The 15235-nt window shown below is 45.2% G+C and overlaps 1 protein-coding gene across 5 annotated transcripts in view; it reads right to left on the reverse strand.

Annotated features, from left to right (window-relative positions):
* The window catches only part of GGT1 (gamma-glutamyltransferase 1), a 38080-nt gene that overhangs the window by 10564 nt on the left and 12281 nt on the right, over positions 1–15235 (reverse strand). For 3 of the 5 annotated variants that reach the window (XM_076353106.1, XM_076353104.1, XM_076353107.1), the window contains exons 2-5: positions 2308–2475; positions 1561–1688; positions 1235–1324; positions 30–222 (exon numbers count right to left, since the gene is read on the reverse strand). In XM_076353106.1, coding sequence (XP_076209221.1) covers positions 30–222; positions 1235–1324; positions 1561–1688; positions 2308–2471 — 575 coding nt within the window. In that variant the 5' untranslated portion in view covers positions 2472–2475. Of the gene's footprint in view, positions 1–29; positions 223–1234; positions 1325–1560; positions 1689–2307; positions 2476–11000; positions 11152–14746; positions 14786–15235 lie in introns of those variants that run through there. The other 2 variants (XM_076353108.1, XM_076353105.1) reach the window with 2 other exon arrangements.

The raw sequence follows: 15235 nt of genomic DNA on the forward strand, positions 1-15235 counted from the left end.
CTGCACAGAACAGCAACTGCTCTACCTACCACAGTGAGGGATTGCTTTCAATTGACTCCTCTCTTGATTTGATGGCTGCTGCAAGGCCTTTCCCAACAGGGAATCCTTCTCTTGCCAACTTAATGCTGGGCAGAAACAGGTCTTTCCAGGCCAGTTTGCCATGACGTTTGTGAGCCAGTTCATACCCACGGATTTCTCCTGGAACAGCGATGGACAGTCCTCCTGGAGCAGATAAGGAATGTATTAGTCTTCCACAGCAAGAAGAGAAAGCTATTAATGGAGTAGGAGGTATAGCAGGCTTCTCTGCCAGCCCTGTTTTTAGGCAGGGATTACATATACTATGACCAGCTCAGCTTATGCATACGATGCTAACAGAATTATTCTGTCTGACATTTATGCCTACATATTCTGGACTGTTGAAACAACTTTATCTTGCTGGTAACTCAAGTTTTTGGGTCATTTCCCCTCAGTAGGCTCTGTAGCAGAGAAAAGCTGCTCAGAACACAGAAGCTATCATAGCTGCCTGCAGTTTCCAATCCTTCAGAGGAGAACACACTACAGTAAGAGGACACAGGCTGTGTACATAAGCCAAAAACTTTGTTGCAGCATTGTAACTCAATTGCAATAGATTGATTACTACATTGCACAGTGATGCAGCAGTTTGCTTCAATCCTGTTTTTATTGGCATCTCCCAGAAGTTCAACACACTTCTCAAACCCCCTCCAACGTGCTGTTCCTCCTTGGTTACAGGAGTGACCATGAAGAGAACTAGTTAGTATTTCTTTCTATTTTTGATTAGAAAATACTTCCTTGAAATTACTACTTCTCTGGAGCCCCTGAACCATTAGTTGAAGCCACCACAAAAAGTATTTAGGGAGGACACTTGAACTGACAAGAACTAAGTTGATCCACAAAGATTTATTCAAAGAGGTGGAAAGGAAAGATGGCAGATATGGAAGAGGTCATACTCAGGGCTTTGGATTCACCTGCATTTTCATGAAGTGAAAAGCAGAAAGTGCTGAGGTGACCGACTAGTTTGAAGGACATCATTTTTAGCTTCCTTGTCAGGACGGAGTTTGCAGATTGTGTAAAGTAGAGGACATTTCTAGGTGAGAAATCCTGTAGATATGCACAAACCTAACCATAAGAAATGTTCTTAATTCAGAAATGTCAGTAGCAGCTAATGTTGGAGCTATGCGGTCCCCCCAGAGCAGTGAAACAGCCTTTGCCATACCTTTCAGAGAGCGCTGTGTGTCGTTCCCAAACATGTCCTCCGATGCTCTTTTTGGAGCCACCTCTCTTGCATTAATGATTTCCACTTTTCCTTTAACGACAGAGCAAGGAAGATGATGTTGAGTCCAGAGCTAAACACACAGGCATGGTCTCTGCTGAAGAAGTCTGATCAATGTGAGCCAGTTTCTTGGCAATTATTTTGAGGACAGCATGTTCCCCCAGAGGTTGTGAGAGTCAGTCTTTTACCTTCACTCAGGTAGGATAAATCACCTGCTTTAGATAAACAGTTCTCCAACTGTTCCAGATGTGTACGGCCCTGTCCCTTACCTGTGCTGCTGTAGATGGTAAAGAAGAGGCCCCCTCCAATGCCCATGCTGTGAGCATTCATGAGTCCTACACAAAGCAGAGCTGCAATCGCAGCATCCACTGCTGATCCACCTTGCTGAAGGATGTCCCTGTGCAGCAGAAGAGAAGGCATCGTATGGTGACATGTTACAGTGTCTCAGCTACCTGTGAGCAGTGGAGTCATCTCGTCAGAGCAGCTATGACAGATTCTCTAATGCACATTTGTCCACACCCAGTCTATAGGTTCCTCAGGGATAGGAAGTTTTGAACTTCTGTCACCTTAGAGAATACATCCTAATGGTCTAGGTGCAGACCAGATCAGTCCTCATTAGAGACACATCCAAACTAGCTTGAGAAGACCAAGATGTGTCAAAGTATGTTTGGGGACAGGCATCCCAGACATGTTTATTACACATGAGAAATGACAACTCTCTGAGAAGCCTGAAATCTGCAGCACTTGCATCTAGAACTGGAGGACAGCTTGATAAATGGTTTTTAAAAGGAGCTTGAAAAGCATCTCTCTCTGCCTGCTATGTTGTCTTTGAGAAATTGCAGTAACATTGGTCAGGCATGGTAAAAGCCCAGGTTTTATTATGGCCTTCTCTTTCTACAGGGAGATTAGAGATTATCTGTGCTGGGCAACTGCACCTGGACATCGAGGAAACAACAGTTTTGTCTTGCGCAAGAGCTGTCAGAGCTAACAAGAGTCACAGCACAATTAGTGGGTACCTTCCAATTATTGAGCACTGCCCCGCGTCGGTAGCCACAGCCGCCCTCTTATAAGTGTGTGTGTCCCCTGAGTCAGAGCGCAGCCCGAAGAAGAGTCCCAGGAACAAGATGAGCCCGAGCAGGGCTGCAGCCAGGACTCCAGTCACCACATAGTGCTTCTTCATCTTCCTGTGGGAAGAGACAGGATCGTCAACCTTGCTGCTTCTGGGGCACATGGGAACTACGGAGCAGATGATCAGGCACAAGAGCAGTCTTTTCATCTACCTTCTTTCATATCCACTGCTTCCCCCTCTACCCCCAGCAGCTGACAGTTCTGCACATGAAAGGGCCGTTTGGGAAGGAGTGCCCAGGGGTGGTGTGAGCCTTCACAGTTACATCAGGGTCATGTTCTGTTTTGAAGTGAAGTAGAATATCAAGAGAGGAAGGGATGTTCAAGATGTCCGGCTACTGTTACCTTTCAGTGGCAACAAGACAACCAATTGCTCTTTGTGACTTTACACTCTGAGGATTTTAGATGCTTAGCAAGCATTTAAGTTACTGCTCTGCTTGGGAGGACAGGGGCCCAGTGTCAGACTGGATTTGACCTAGTTCCCAAATCAACTCAGCAATACCAATCAGAGACTTTTTACCAGATTCCCTCCTCCAACACACGCTGGCAGGCCCTTTGCCTCCTTTGTAATGTGATGGAGTCAAGGACTGGATCCTGCCCACGCTCTGGAGGCAGGCTGGCTTTGCCAGGTGAGCAGCCATCTGTGTTGACCTCCTCCTCCCTACTTCATAGACACACGGTGAGTATATAAGTATATAGGACTTCTTCCCATCTTTCCAACCCTTGCTTTTTAGCAGGTTTCCATGAGTTCTGAGCTGTGGGCAGCAAACAGCTTCCTCCTCCCCTGAACCTCTCACGGAAAGGGTCTCCCAAATATTTCCTCACCCAGATTCATATCAAGACCTTTTCTATGGAGCCTGCTGCTACCATTTCTCTATGCCCCTGCCACCTCTGTGCAGAACAACCGTTCTAACAACTCCAAAGCTTTTACCAGCTTCCCCTTTACCCATTACTGCCATCCTATTTGCAGAGTGATCTTCAGTGAGCGCCCCAGGGACTCCTGGAAGCCCTTTGGTAACAGCTCTGAAGTGTTACAGTACCAGCAATGAAAAGGCCCCAAACCAGCAACTATCACTTGGGTAAGAACCTATCTGATAGCAGGTAGGTAACCTCATACACCAAAAAAGCAGCGGATTCATAGGTGAGAAGGGAAATCCAAGGAGCAGAACATAATTGGTGTTAGTCATGACTCACATCATCTTCAGAGAAAAAAACTGTAAAAAAAAATTAACTTCATATAATCTGCTTTTAAATACCATGTCTGTGAAGGAGCCTCTGTCCAGAAGGTTGTCAATGACCAGTGCAAAACACATCTTAGTCATTAGCAAGCAACCTTGGCCAAAATTATTTGGCACACCCCAGTGTGAGCACAGCACCACCTCCTGTTCAGGGCCCTTGGCCAGAGCACCTTTCCAATGAGCCTGCCACTTCTAGAGGGTGATGGCCAGTGCCATGTCTCCATGTTTCCCAGTCCTGCACACAGCTGCTCTTGGGGTGCACAGGGTTACTGTTCATCTGTGAGCAAGCATAGGACACCAAGAAGCTCTCTGGCAAGCATATTCCAGATACACACCAGGATGAGTCAAGAGCTATTGAGGTGATGGAGAGTCACTGTCACCTTGTTGGGACTGACAATTCATGAAATAGAACTTGAACAGCTACTCTCTGACCCATTTCCTTTCCCATTACAGGATTGTTCCAGCAAAAAAGACCTAAATTCATCATATTGCCTTCAGGGACCAACCTCCCCCTATGTAGTGCAGCTTTGGGTTTTCACTGTGACTACTGTACTTGCACAATAGCCAAGATGCCCTTTACCTTACCAACGCATCTGCCAGCCTCAGAGACAAGCCAATCCATGGCACTGTGCGTGAAGGGTGGATCCACCAACCCCACCCTCTGTGGATGTTCAACAGCCCAAAGTAGAGCAAACTCCAGCAGTCAGAGCAGCACTTGGTGCCTTGCAGCAGCAGCACACGCAGGATTAGGGAGCAGTGAGTGTGCCAGCACTGAGCTAACTAGAGGAAACAGGCCAGGCCAGCCAAACCAAAAAATTTCTCAGAGGGAGGAGATTAGCAAGCACTGCCCCCTCAACCTCACCCCCACTCCTGTTATTTAAATTAGGAGATATATATTTGCTATCCAAGCCCTGTATCTGTGAGTCTCAGTCTAAGCACTAAAGATGTTCATCTCCAAGTAAAGCAGCTCAAACCAGGGTGTAAATCTACTGTATGTGCCGTTCTGTAAACAAATGTCAACCGAGGGCAGTAATAGGTAAATGGATGAAACCTCCTTCCAGGTTCTAGAACCTGATTTACACTCAACTACTTTTAAAAGAGACCAGTGGCGTGTTTGCAGAGCAATGACTGTGCAGGGAAACAGAGAAGCCATTATGTCCCCAACAATAGCTCACACACAGCCTCAGAGTTTAAAGACAGTTTTGTTTGTTGGCAGAGAGAGTTCAGCTTCAGCACTGGCAGTCTCCTCCAGGCTTCACAAGAAATGCCATGGGATCTTTTATCTGTGCCCCAGCTAGGCAGAAGGTACTTTGTTTCATCTGAAGGCTGCTCTATGCTGGGCTGTCCTGCAAGCCTGGAGTGACTCAAGCCCCGTAGCTGGTGTGTTAACCCATAGGCTCCTGGCTGGGGCTGTGCAGTTCTCCTCCACGACTACTTGCCTCACTGCTGGGCTTCTGTAAAGATTTACTGCCTTGTCAGGCAAGTTATTCTGAGAGCAAGAGAGGAGAAGGGGAAACCTCAGGTGGTACCTCTGCTCTCCTCTTTCACCTCCTCTCTGGATTCGGATGACACTCGTGAGCATCTCCTAGACCCATAAGAGCTCCATGCTGAGTGCCCAGCTGCCCAGTAAGTGCACATACCTTGAAAAGGGCCCTCCAGCCCACTTCATAAGCCTCAGGCGCAGCTCCCGGCCTGCCACCAGCCCCCGGGGAGAGGATAAGACACGCATCTGCCCCCAGGGTACGGACAAGCACACAGACTGCCACGAAGAAGAAATACTGATTGCTGGGCACTGCTCCTGCACTGCATTGTGGTACCACGTTGCCCTCTGGGCTGGGCCTCTGGCACCCAAGTGGGACCAGAAGAAGTGAATGCTCTTAATAGAAGTGCATCTGTGCAATCTGTCAGATTGATCCTGTTAGGGAAGAAGCAGATGTACGAGCTAAAGATCTGCAGCTTTCTCTTCTGCAACAGTACAGAGAGCAAACTCAGCTGAGAATAATCCTCTCTACCTTAACCGCCAGCTGAACTCCCATAAGCTCTGTCGTGGTTTAATCTCAGTCAGCAACTAAGCACCATGCAGCCGCTCGCTCACTCCCCCCCGGTGGGATGGAGGAGAGAATCGGAAGGGTAAAAGTGAGAAAAACTCGTGGGTTGAGATAAAGACAGTTTAATAGGTAAAGCAAAAGCCACGCATGCAAGCAAAGCAAAACAAGGAATTCATTCACTCCTTCCCATCGGCAGGCAGGTGTTCAGCCATCTCCAGGAAAGCAGGGCTCCATCACGCGTAACGGTTACTTGGGAAGACAAATGCCATCACTCCAAACGTCCCCCCCTTCCTCCTTCTTCCCCCAGGTTTATATACTGAGCATGACGTCCCATGGTATGGAATATCCCTTTGGCCAGTTGGGGTCAGCAGTCCTGGCTGTGCCCCCTCCCAGCTTCTTGTGCACCTCCAGCCTTCTCAGTCGGTAGAGCATGGGAAGCTGAAAAGTCCTTGACTAGTGTAAACACTACCTAGCAACAACTAAAACATTGGTGTGTTATCAACATTGTTCTCACCCTAAATCCAAAACACAGCACTGTACCAGCTACTAGGAAGGAAATTAACTCTATCCCTGCCGAAACCAGGACAAGCTCCTTAACCTATTTCAGGCCTGACCCTAGAGGAAAGCATCCCTTGCACAGTCCTTACTGCCTTCCTAACTGTGGCACAGCAGAGAGCTGAACAAGCATTTTGTTTGCCGTACAGCAACTGGGAGATGGATCAGGAGCCTGTAGGTATCCCATTCTCTAACCCACCTCTTCATACTTGCCCTGTGCCGTGGGTAGGCACATTGCAGGAGCTGAGTACGAGATGATGTACGAGCTAAAGATCTGCAGCTTTCTCTTCTGCAACAGTACAGAGAGCAAACTCAGCTGAGAATAATCCTCTCTACCTTAACCACCAACTGAACTCCCATAAGCTCTGTCGTGGTCTCACCAAGTCTTTTTGAGCCTCAGCTCTGAAGTTGAGTCCCCACTATGATTTATTGTTGGGAGTGGAGCAGCAGCTGGGGGCTGCCACCTGAGCTGGCTCCCCAGTTATTGTCTGCAGAGGCTGGCTTTAACCTCCAGATCTTCGCCAAATCTAGTTGTTAGGAGGCTTGGCTAGCACTTCAGTCACACAGCACTGCTTGGCAGCAGCAATAGGTCTCCAGGAGAGAGGGGCTATAAAACCATTAAAAGCAATATGATTATTTCTCACTGTTATAAAGGTCCAACAACCAGTCCTAGCCATGGAATTTAAAATGTAGCCTGACAGTCTGTCTTAATTTATATTAAGAGAGGGGGAGGACCAGCAAGTAGCAGAGTTATGCTTGTACAAGCAATCCCATTGAGCTGTATTCAGATGTGTCACAACATTCACAACATTATTTAAACATGACACTTTTTTAATTAAAAGAACCCCAGTGCAACAGGCTAGCTAGTGTCAGGCAGGGGATACAGGGTCTGATATCTCTGCCAAGAGGGCTGGGGCGCGCTGTAGAGATGAGGAACCTGCTATGGTCAGGGAAAGCGCCAGGAGAACTGAAAGAGGAGAAAGAGGAGATGTACCAGCCGGAAAGCAGGGGAGAGGGAACAGTGGGATACCACAGGATGACAAAGGAGTCCAGGTATGGTCAGGCACTGCCTTGTTCTTAAATGAAGTAGTGAAGAAAGCATCCACTGACAACGCCTAAAACTTTAACCACAAACTTTAACCAAACAGGCTTCTGCTTTAAACCCATCTTACAACAGCTGCATACCTCAGCACCCACTACTAAGAGTTCCTTGTACTCCCACCCCCAGCCCAGTAGCCAATACTTGGCCATTAGCTTTGAGACATTCGTCCTTACTTTCCCCAGGCAGCACACGTTATGCAAGGATAGACTGGACATCTTGAATCTTGTCACAGGACATAGGCTATGCTCTTCTGATAAAACTCAAAGTCTAATCCGTATCAGTAACATTGCCATATTTAAATAATTAATAACAAGCAGTTGAAATAACATTTTCACACTCTACTGTTGTGTAGAGTGAACTGTCAGTGACTTTTGAGCGAGAACGTATGTAAAGTGAACAGTCGCGAGATTGCCACAGGGCCCCCAGGAGTATAAGCCAACAGAGGCCTCGAAAGAGTGCAACCAGGTTGATAACAGAGGCCCAAGGGCTGTTCACACAAATGTCCCATTAGTGCTCCAGCATTGTGTGGCAACCTAACGAAGGTGCCTGCAACTGATCACACAGGTGGAGCCATCTCTAAAGTGTATATAAGACTGTAAGACAGCTACTTGCGCTGACACCATACTTCAGGATCCGGTATGCAGAATCGATCACTCTGACATCCTGTCTTGCTACAGGTGTAAGTACTGTTTGACAGGACAGTCTACTTATTCCCAAGGGCTGTTCCCAGCATCCTGCCAGGGGGCCAGGCCACATTCAGAGGTGAAGGAGGAGTTATATCCATCCTTGTGCTAATGGCTGGTGGGGGGGGTCCTTGTCAACCACCAGGCTGGTGCTGGTTCCCCACGCCATTATCTCCTTGCTTTCCTTTCTCACTGGGAGCTCACTGAGAGTTAGCGTAATGAAAAAAACAAATTATTCCTTCATCTGAGGGAAGCCCTTGCACTAAGAGTCTGTGTGCACACCCAATTAGCCAGAAGACAGTTTAAATCCTCAGGTATAACTGGGCTAACCACGCATTCCCTCAGTTGTCAGTAAGGACAACTGCCAGCAACTTCTGCTTTCATCTGCAGGAATATCCAAGGTCCTCAGTCTCTGAGCAGCTAATTAGCTGGGGTTATCTGCTCCAAGGGAGCTTGCACTGAAGAAAATTAGGACAAAACCAATACAGAAAGTACACTGGGACTGTCCATGGCTATTTCTGGTGAGTTCAGCTGTTCCTTCCACTTCCAAAGGGAGAAAAGTTTCCAAGATTTGTTTGCTGTTCCGAGTTATCCATTTTGTACTTTGCTTCTATACCTGTTTCCCAGCCGTTCTGTAAGATTTAGTATGACTCTGGCCAACTAAGTATGGTCTTTTCCCCTTTCCTACTAAAACTGGTTGTTATGCCTTCTAGGGCATGTTATGCCTTCTCACACACCAAATTGAAAGCTTAGGTTGCCCATTCCCCATCAACCACTCCTTCATTACACAATTTACAGTGCTTAGGTTCTGGCAGGCTAATATACGCCATAATTACTGAAAGGCCAGGGAATAAACACCTTACACAACAAGGACCGTGTAAAGATTACAAACATAGTTGTAACATCAAACCTGCTTCCTGCCTACCAGGTTAGAGCTCTCCAATTGCAATGGGGTCTTTGCATCTCACCACAAATACTCCCCAAGTAGCAGTGGGTGAGCTGGTGCAGGCTGTACATACCTTTACTCTTGGACTGAACTGGAATGGCTCAGATGCCATATTTCTACCCACTAAAAGGTTTGTGCTAGCCCAAATGGCAGAAAACTGTAACTTTGTTAGTGACATGTTCACACCTGCTGTTCTATGGCTTTGTTAGGAGAGACATAAACTTCCTGAGCACTCTCCTTTTGAGAACAGTCCCAAAAGAAAAGGGTTTGTTTCCCTGTGCCTTCTGTCCTGTACTCTGACACAAACGTCTGGTCCCATATAGGCCTTCCCATGCAGCCTTGCCCTGCAGTTATTGCAAGAAGACATGAACTTAAGCCATTTGAGATTCTGATCTACAAGTTCGTGTGCTAAATATCTTTTCCCCTCAGGCCTTTTACTATGACTTACAGTAGCAGTCACCAGGATGCCTCTGATCAGGATTCTGGTTCTCCTACCAACGACGCAGGCAGACAGAATCTCCTATCAGGTACTGATCTTCATGGTGACTAGCAGGCATTTTTTCCGTAACTATTTCTACCTTGTCCACACGATGCCTTCTAGAGACTTTAAACAAGTTATTAACAGCCACCTCTTGTATCTAAGGAAATCATTCCCAGTTCAAGTCTTACACAGATTTCTGTAGAAAACTGTGACTCAAATATTGAAGATCTGGAATTCAAAATGAGCAGATTTTTTAAGTCTAGCCAATTCTAGGCCACACAATGAGACAGGAGTTATGTTCTGGTATTAAGCTGGAACTTAAAACTATGAAGTTCTTGTACTTATCCAACATGAGATATTTAAGTTGAAGTCTTATGCAGTCTTCATCTCCACCAGTGACAAGGGAACTAAAGCAGAGTTCAGCCAAGCCCAAAGAGGCTTCCAAATTCAGATCTAGACACTGGTCCTACCTGGAGCAGGGGGACAGAGCAGTCCCTGGGGAAACACAGTAACTCCATTCAACTCAGGTAAAAGCCTTCCTCATAGCTAGTGCCTCCATGTCAGTTCCTGTCCAGCTGGCCTGCGCCCTGTGTGACTTGCTGCCTCCCTCCCCTCAAATGCAGGTTAAAAGCCTTTAGCACCTCTTTGTTTAGCCTGGCATTAAGGGCTCATGTGCATACAGATCAATTTTAAGGAGAAAGGCCTCAGCGTAGATCCGTGGTCCCTACTTATTGCTGTGATGTCAAGCCAGAGGTAATCCACACTGAACAGAACTGAGCAAAAAGTCCCTGAATAAAGCAGGCTGTTCCAGCTGGTTTTCAGGTATGCTATTCACAAAAAGAGCTATTGTAAGCAAGATTTGCAACTCCTCCACAGTCATTAGATTTTCTGAAGCCTAATGGCATGTAGTATTCTGTCCAATGTAGAGTAAAATCGGAGTTCACTGAGAAAGGGACAATAATTTCCTCTTGAAGCAACTTTTTTCCCCAAAAAACTTTCATGTTTTCCTGCAGAAATTTTAGTGTCAAATCCAACATTTTTTATTTTAAGACACTTCAGCATAAACTATGAAGTGAAAAAAGGCAGAAAGGTGGAATAAGTGCAAAACACCCCATTTGACATGGTTTTCACAGCGTTTTCTAGTTGGGGACCTCCCAGAAATCAAGAACTGGCAAACTCAATCTCAAAAATGCAAGTTATTGAAATAAGGTTTTATAAACTCATTCAGAACATCACTGTTACATTCACTCCAAATTTAAAATCAAAATGTTTCATTAAAATAGTTCTATTCTCCCAGCTGTTGCAAAAGATGTTTTCAGATGCTCTTCTGCCATTAAACTAGAAGCTGTTTATTAGACTTGAGCTTATTCAGACTGGTTAGTCAGGTCCTATCGCTCTCTTTTGGCAAGCTTTCATCTGATATATTAAAAAAAGTCACATTGTCCCATACTCTGTTGAATAAGAAATCCCACACAGCACTTCCAGGCCAAGGGGAATGGCTTAATGAAGGTAATTTCTAATTCCCCCTTACCTCTCGAGAGTATTTGCAAGTCCGTGCTGTCCTTTTGCACAGATCTTTATGTACCGATATCCTCTGAATATCCTTTCTCAAGCAGTGATCCCCTTTCTAGGGACAATACATCCTTGTAGCAGTAGCAGTAACCACTTATCTTCCCTTAAAAGTTCTCCGAAGCATACCATACTATTTGATATTTGTACTGCTCTGCTCAAGGAGATTAACCCATTGAAACTCATTATGTTTGAATTCACAGTACCAGAGGAATGCATAAGTAATCATTGACTAGGTGAAGAGTCAAGAACCCACACCTTTTAAAATGCATATTTTAGCATCCACAAAGTTGTGTATCACCAGCAGAATCATTCTATGTTCTTGGACTCAGTTACTACATGGTGCAAATGTGAGTTTTCCCATACCTCATCACTAGCTCTTAAGTTCTGATTAAGCAACTGAGCAAATATGTGGTCATCTTAAGCAGAAGTGCTCCCATCTCCACGTGGTCATGCACCCTCACACCCCTCTTGCCTAACCAACTGGCACCTTTGTGGTTCAAAAAGACATGGGATTTTAAGTGTGTCTGTACCTTGCAGCTTAAACCCAGACACTGACAGATTCAGCTGTGATTACATTTGGTGGGAATAACCTCCCTGCCAGGTGTGAGCGACTGCCTGCAATGCAAGGGCACCTAATCAGCTCACATATCTGTTCTTCAGCAGTCACGGCTACACACTACCTTAAATTGCCATTGGTTTTAGTTCGGATTAATACTCCAGCTGCAATGAGAAGATGCAGCGCCTGTTCTGCCACCCCTGCTCCCATGGCAGCACCCTCTGGCAGGGAGGATCACAGAGCAGGAAGGTAGGGATGGAAAAACCTGCCCTCCATCACTAAACCTCACTAAAGCTTATAAGCAACAATCCTACATGTCTGCTTGTGCCAAGTCTAGAAGCACAGTTGCAGCTCAAAGGTTGCAGCTCACCTGCCGTTGAACAGTGTAGCATAAACCCCAGTAGCAACCCAGATTCAAGGTGATGAGCTGCATGAACTGTCTTTGGACTCCAAGGACTCAGCTACTAAAGCTTATGCCACTGCTGCTGTCCATGGCTTGCTAGAAACCTCAGACCCAGCTTTGAACACAAGAGCTGAATGCCCATCCAGAATGCAGCACAAGCAAATCACAGCTTGCCTGAAACTTGGGCACAGCAAAGATTCAAGCCCACATGTCCTAAACCTGATTTTTAGCCAGCAGGCTGTCCTGCAAACGCAGGATGAAGCAAAGTCTGCCTGGATGCCAGTCAGCACTGCTAGATGCTATCTTTTGACCTACCAGGATCAGCCAAGTGGTTAATATCTCAGTTCCAAACCTGTCCAGTCCCTCTGCCCCACTCCAACCTTTGACACACTAGATCTTTACTTACTTCAGAAGGATGGTAGCTATACTACAATGACTCATTAACAAAGTTTGGCCTAGCTCCAAGAGTAAAAGTTTTTGGGAACATGAGCCATATTTCCTCTGCTTAAAAATACATCTTCTTTTCTGCAATAGCAACAAAATGGAGTTCTGTTTAACATTCACATTTGGTAAAATCAGTATTATAAAACATGAGCATTCCAGCATTGAGATATTTGGAAGGGATTTATCCTGTGCCCATCTTTCAAAGAGGACTTTCAAATACCCCTTTCAAGACATTGCATTGAGAGGGCAGGTCCCTTCAATTATATTGCTATTGTCCAAGAGATCTTGGGTGAAAATGGAAGCTTTCTGGAAATAGTCTGCAGGCTCAGAAGGATTTGATGTATCTGCTGTTTCTACTGGCCAGTCTAAAGTACACATTCAGATTCCAGGCCATATTTAGTTAGTAACACATACCACTCTCACCATATCTAATTTGTATCTAATTTATTGATGCGAGACCCATGATGCTCCACAGAAAAGATTGTGACAGGAGCTGTTCCAAAACAACTTTCCTCTGAAAAAACAGTGTGGAAAGATACCTGCTCTCTGCCCCAAACAAACTGAACTACAATTTCAGTCTGTCACACCTTTAATATTAAATGATGAGTATTTTATAGGGGCGTTTAAGGTGCAATCTACTGAACTGAACCCTTTTAATTTACTAACCCCATAGGTGTGATGGTACCAGGTTTTATGCTTAATAGCAACTTTAGAACTATAAAACTATGTCCCTGAAGAAGGTCTAAGTCAGAAGAGTGTCTCCCTGTCACCACGTTTGTCTTAGAGGGTGTAAGGTGACAGGGAAAGGCTGCTAGCTGTAACAAACCCCTGTTCTAAATCATAATTATCCAACTGTTACTCTTCGCCCCCACTGCTGAAAGGCAAGTTTTGTAACAGCAAGCCACCAAAATTAAGCACGTTCCTATGTCCTTCTTCAAGGGCAATGCAGTCTCATCTGTGGCATGTTCTTACCAGAACAGAGCTGGAACCAGTTGGATGCTCCTCAGCAAGTTACTCTTTCACTTATGCACAAGTAGAGTTGAGGATGGGGTCAGAGAAAGTTACGAAACCTGATGTTAGTGTTTCTGGTTCTGATAGGTGACTAGCTTGCTGTGCACAACTACTTCATTTCAGTTGTACATAGTCTTTGGGAACTGCTAAGTATCTCTGTCTAGGCATTAATCTCATAGATTGTCCTGTTATAACTCAGCCTTGCATGTTTTAAGCAGCAAAGCCACACCTCAAACAGAAATACCATGGTTAATGCAGGTGCATCGCTGCCTTGTTAATCTCAACATCTCAACCCATTACAAAAAAAGAAAAAAGTACCTCCTGCAGGGCTTACCACCTCTTTCCATTTGTGATGTTCATGCCATGGTCATCTTTAACGTTCTCCAAAAATTAGCATGCACTATTACATTGAAACATGAGCAACAGAGTGAAATCTCCATTTGTTCCTTCTTCTAAAGGAGTGCATCCGTCAGTGTATGAAGGAACGCCTTCACAGCTCTTGTAATAGAACTTCCAGATACTGAAAAGCATCAGGCAACCTGAGGGCACTTCTGGGTAGTTTTTGTTTCTTCCCCCACCCCCTATCGATTTTTTCCATAGGAATTTCATGAAGCAACACCAACAACTACTGACACAACACAGATCACGCAACCACATCTACTGTTCAGACTCCTCCTTTTTATGGCAGAACATGCAATCCAAGGTCACAATTTCTTGATGTTTTAACTAATGCATTATTCGAATAGAAGCTGCTACAAGACATCCTCACTTTGCAGGTTAGCAATTTTTTCCACAAAGAAGTCTTTCCCCTCTAACAGAGCAATGTTGCAATCCAGTATTACCTGAACATAAGCATCAAATAGTATCTTGAGTGCCAAGTAACACAGAGATGTTAATAAGCATGTAAAGCTTCCCATTAAATAACAAGTTTCCTTTCCGACGCCTTGCTCCACTCTTCCACGTTTAGGGCAACCAGTGGAAGTTAAGTACCAGCTGCATGGGTAGCAAGCAGTCCTAATTTAAGCTAAACACCACGTAAGAAACACTGATGCAAAGAAAAGATCACTGCTGAAAAAGCCCTGGAAAACAAATTACTAGGGGAGACTCTTAAGAGAAAAGGTACTTTAGGAACTGGAAAAGTTGCCTTGCATGCAATAGGTCACATCGACTAAAAGTGGGGACACAACAGTTGACTTTCAGAGCTGAATCTAAGTAAGCAGATGTTTGTCCACAGCCAAAGCACCTCCCTCCCCTCCAGTGAGAGTTGCTTCCACTATATATATATATACACCTGCTCAAAGAGGAGGAACCCACTAAATCCACATGCTCTGATTTTATGAAGTCTGGTTTTCCATAATCATCCACAGGTGCACACTCCTCCCTAGGGCAAAGGTAGGTGAAATGAAAGATAACTGGTAAATGGGGAGGTTTATTAACCCTTTCTTGCCAGCCACATGGCCCAGTTCTGGTTGTATTCTTCTACCTGCAAAGGTAGCTGAAGTAGTGTTACTTGGACAGCGTTGCGGTGTGACAGCTGACAAGGCTCCTCGGTGGTCAGAGGCGCTGTAGACTGCTGTGCAGAAGGAACAGCAATTTACCTTTGACAAAGACCACTGGGATGTGTTTAAAGGGGGAAAGTTTTGATAAAGCCTTTTGAGGTTGAACTTTTCTTACATCAAGGATTCATGCTGCTGGCATATTAATAAAATTGTTATGATCCCAATGGATTCTGATTCTTGTAAAGTGATTATAATCCTAATGATATTCCAGATGTAGAAGA

The sequence above is a fragment of the Aptenodytes patagonicus genome, chromosome 15 (assembly GCF_965638725.1).
Source record: "Aptenodytes patagonicus chromosome 15, bAptPat1.pri.cur, whole genome shotgun sequence".
Lineage (NCBI taxonomy): Eukaryota > Metazoa > Chordata > Aves > Sphenisciformes > Spheniscidae > Aptenodytes > Aptenodytes patagonicus.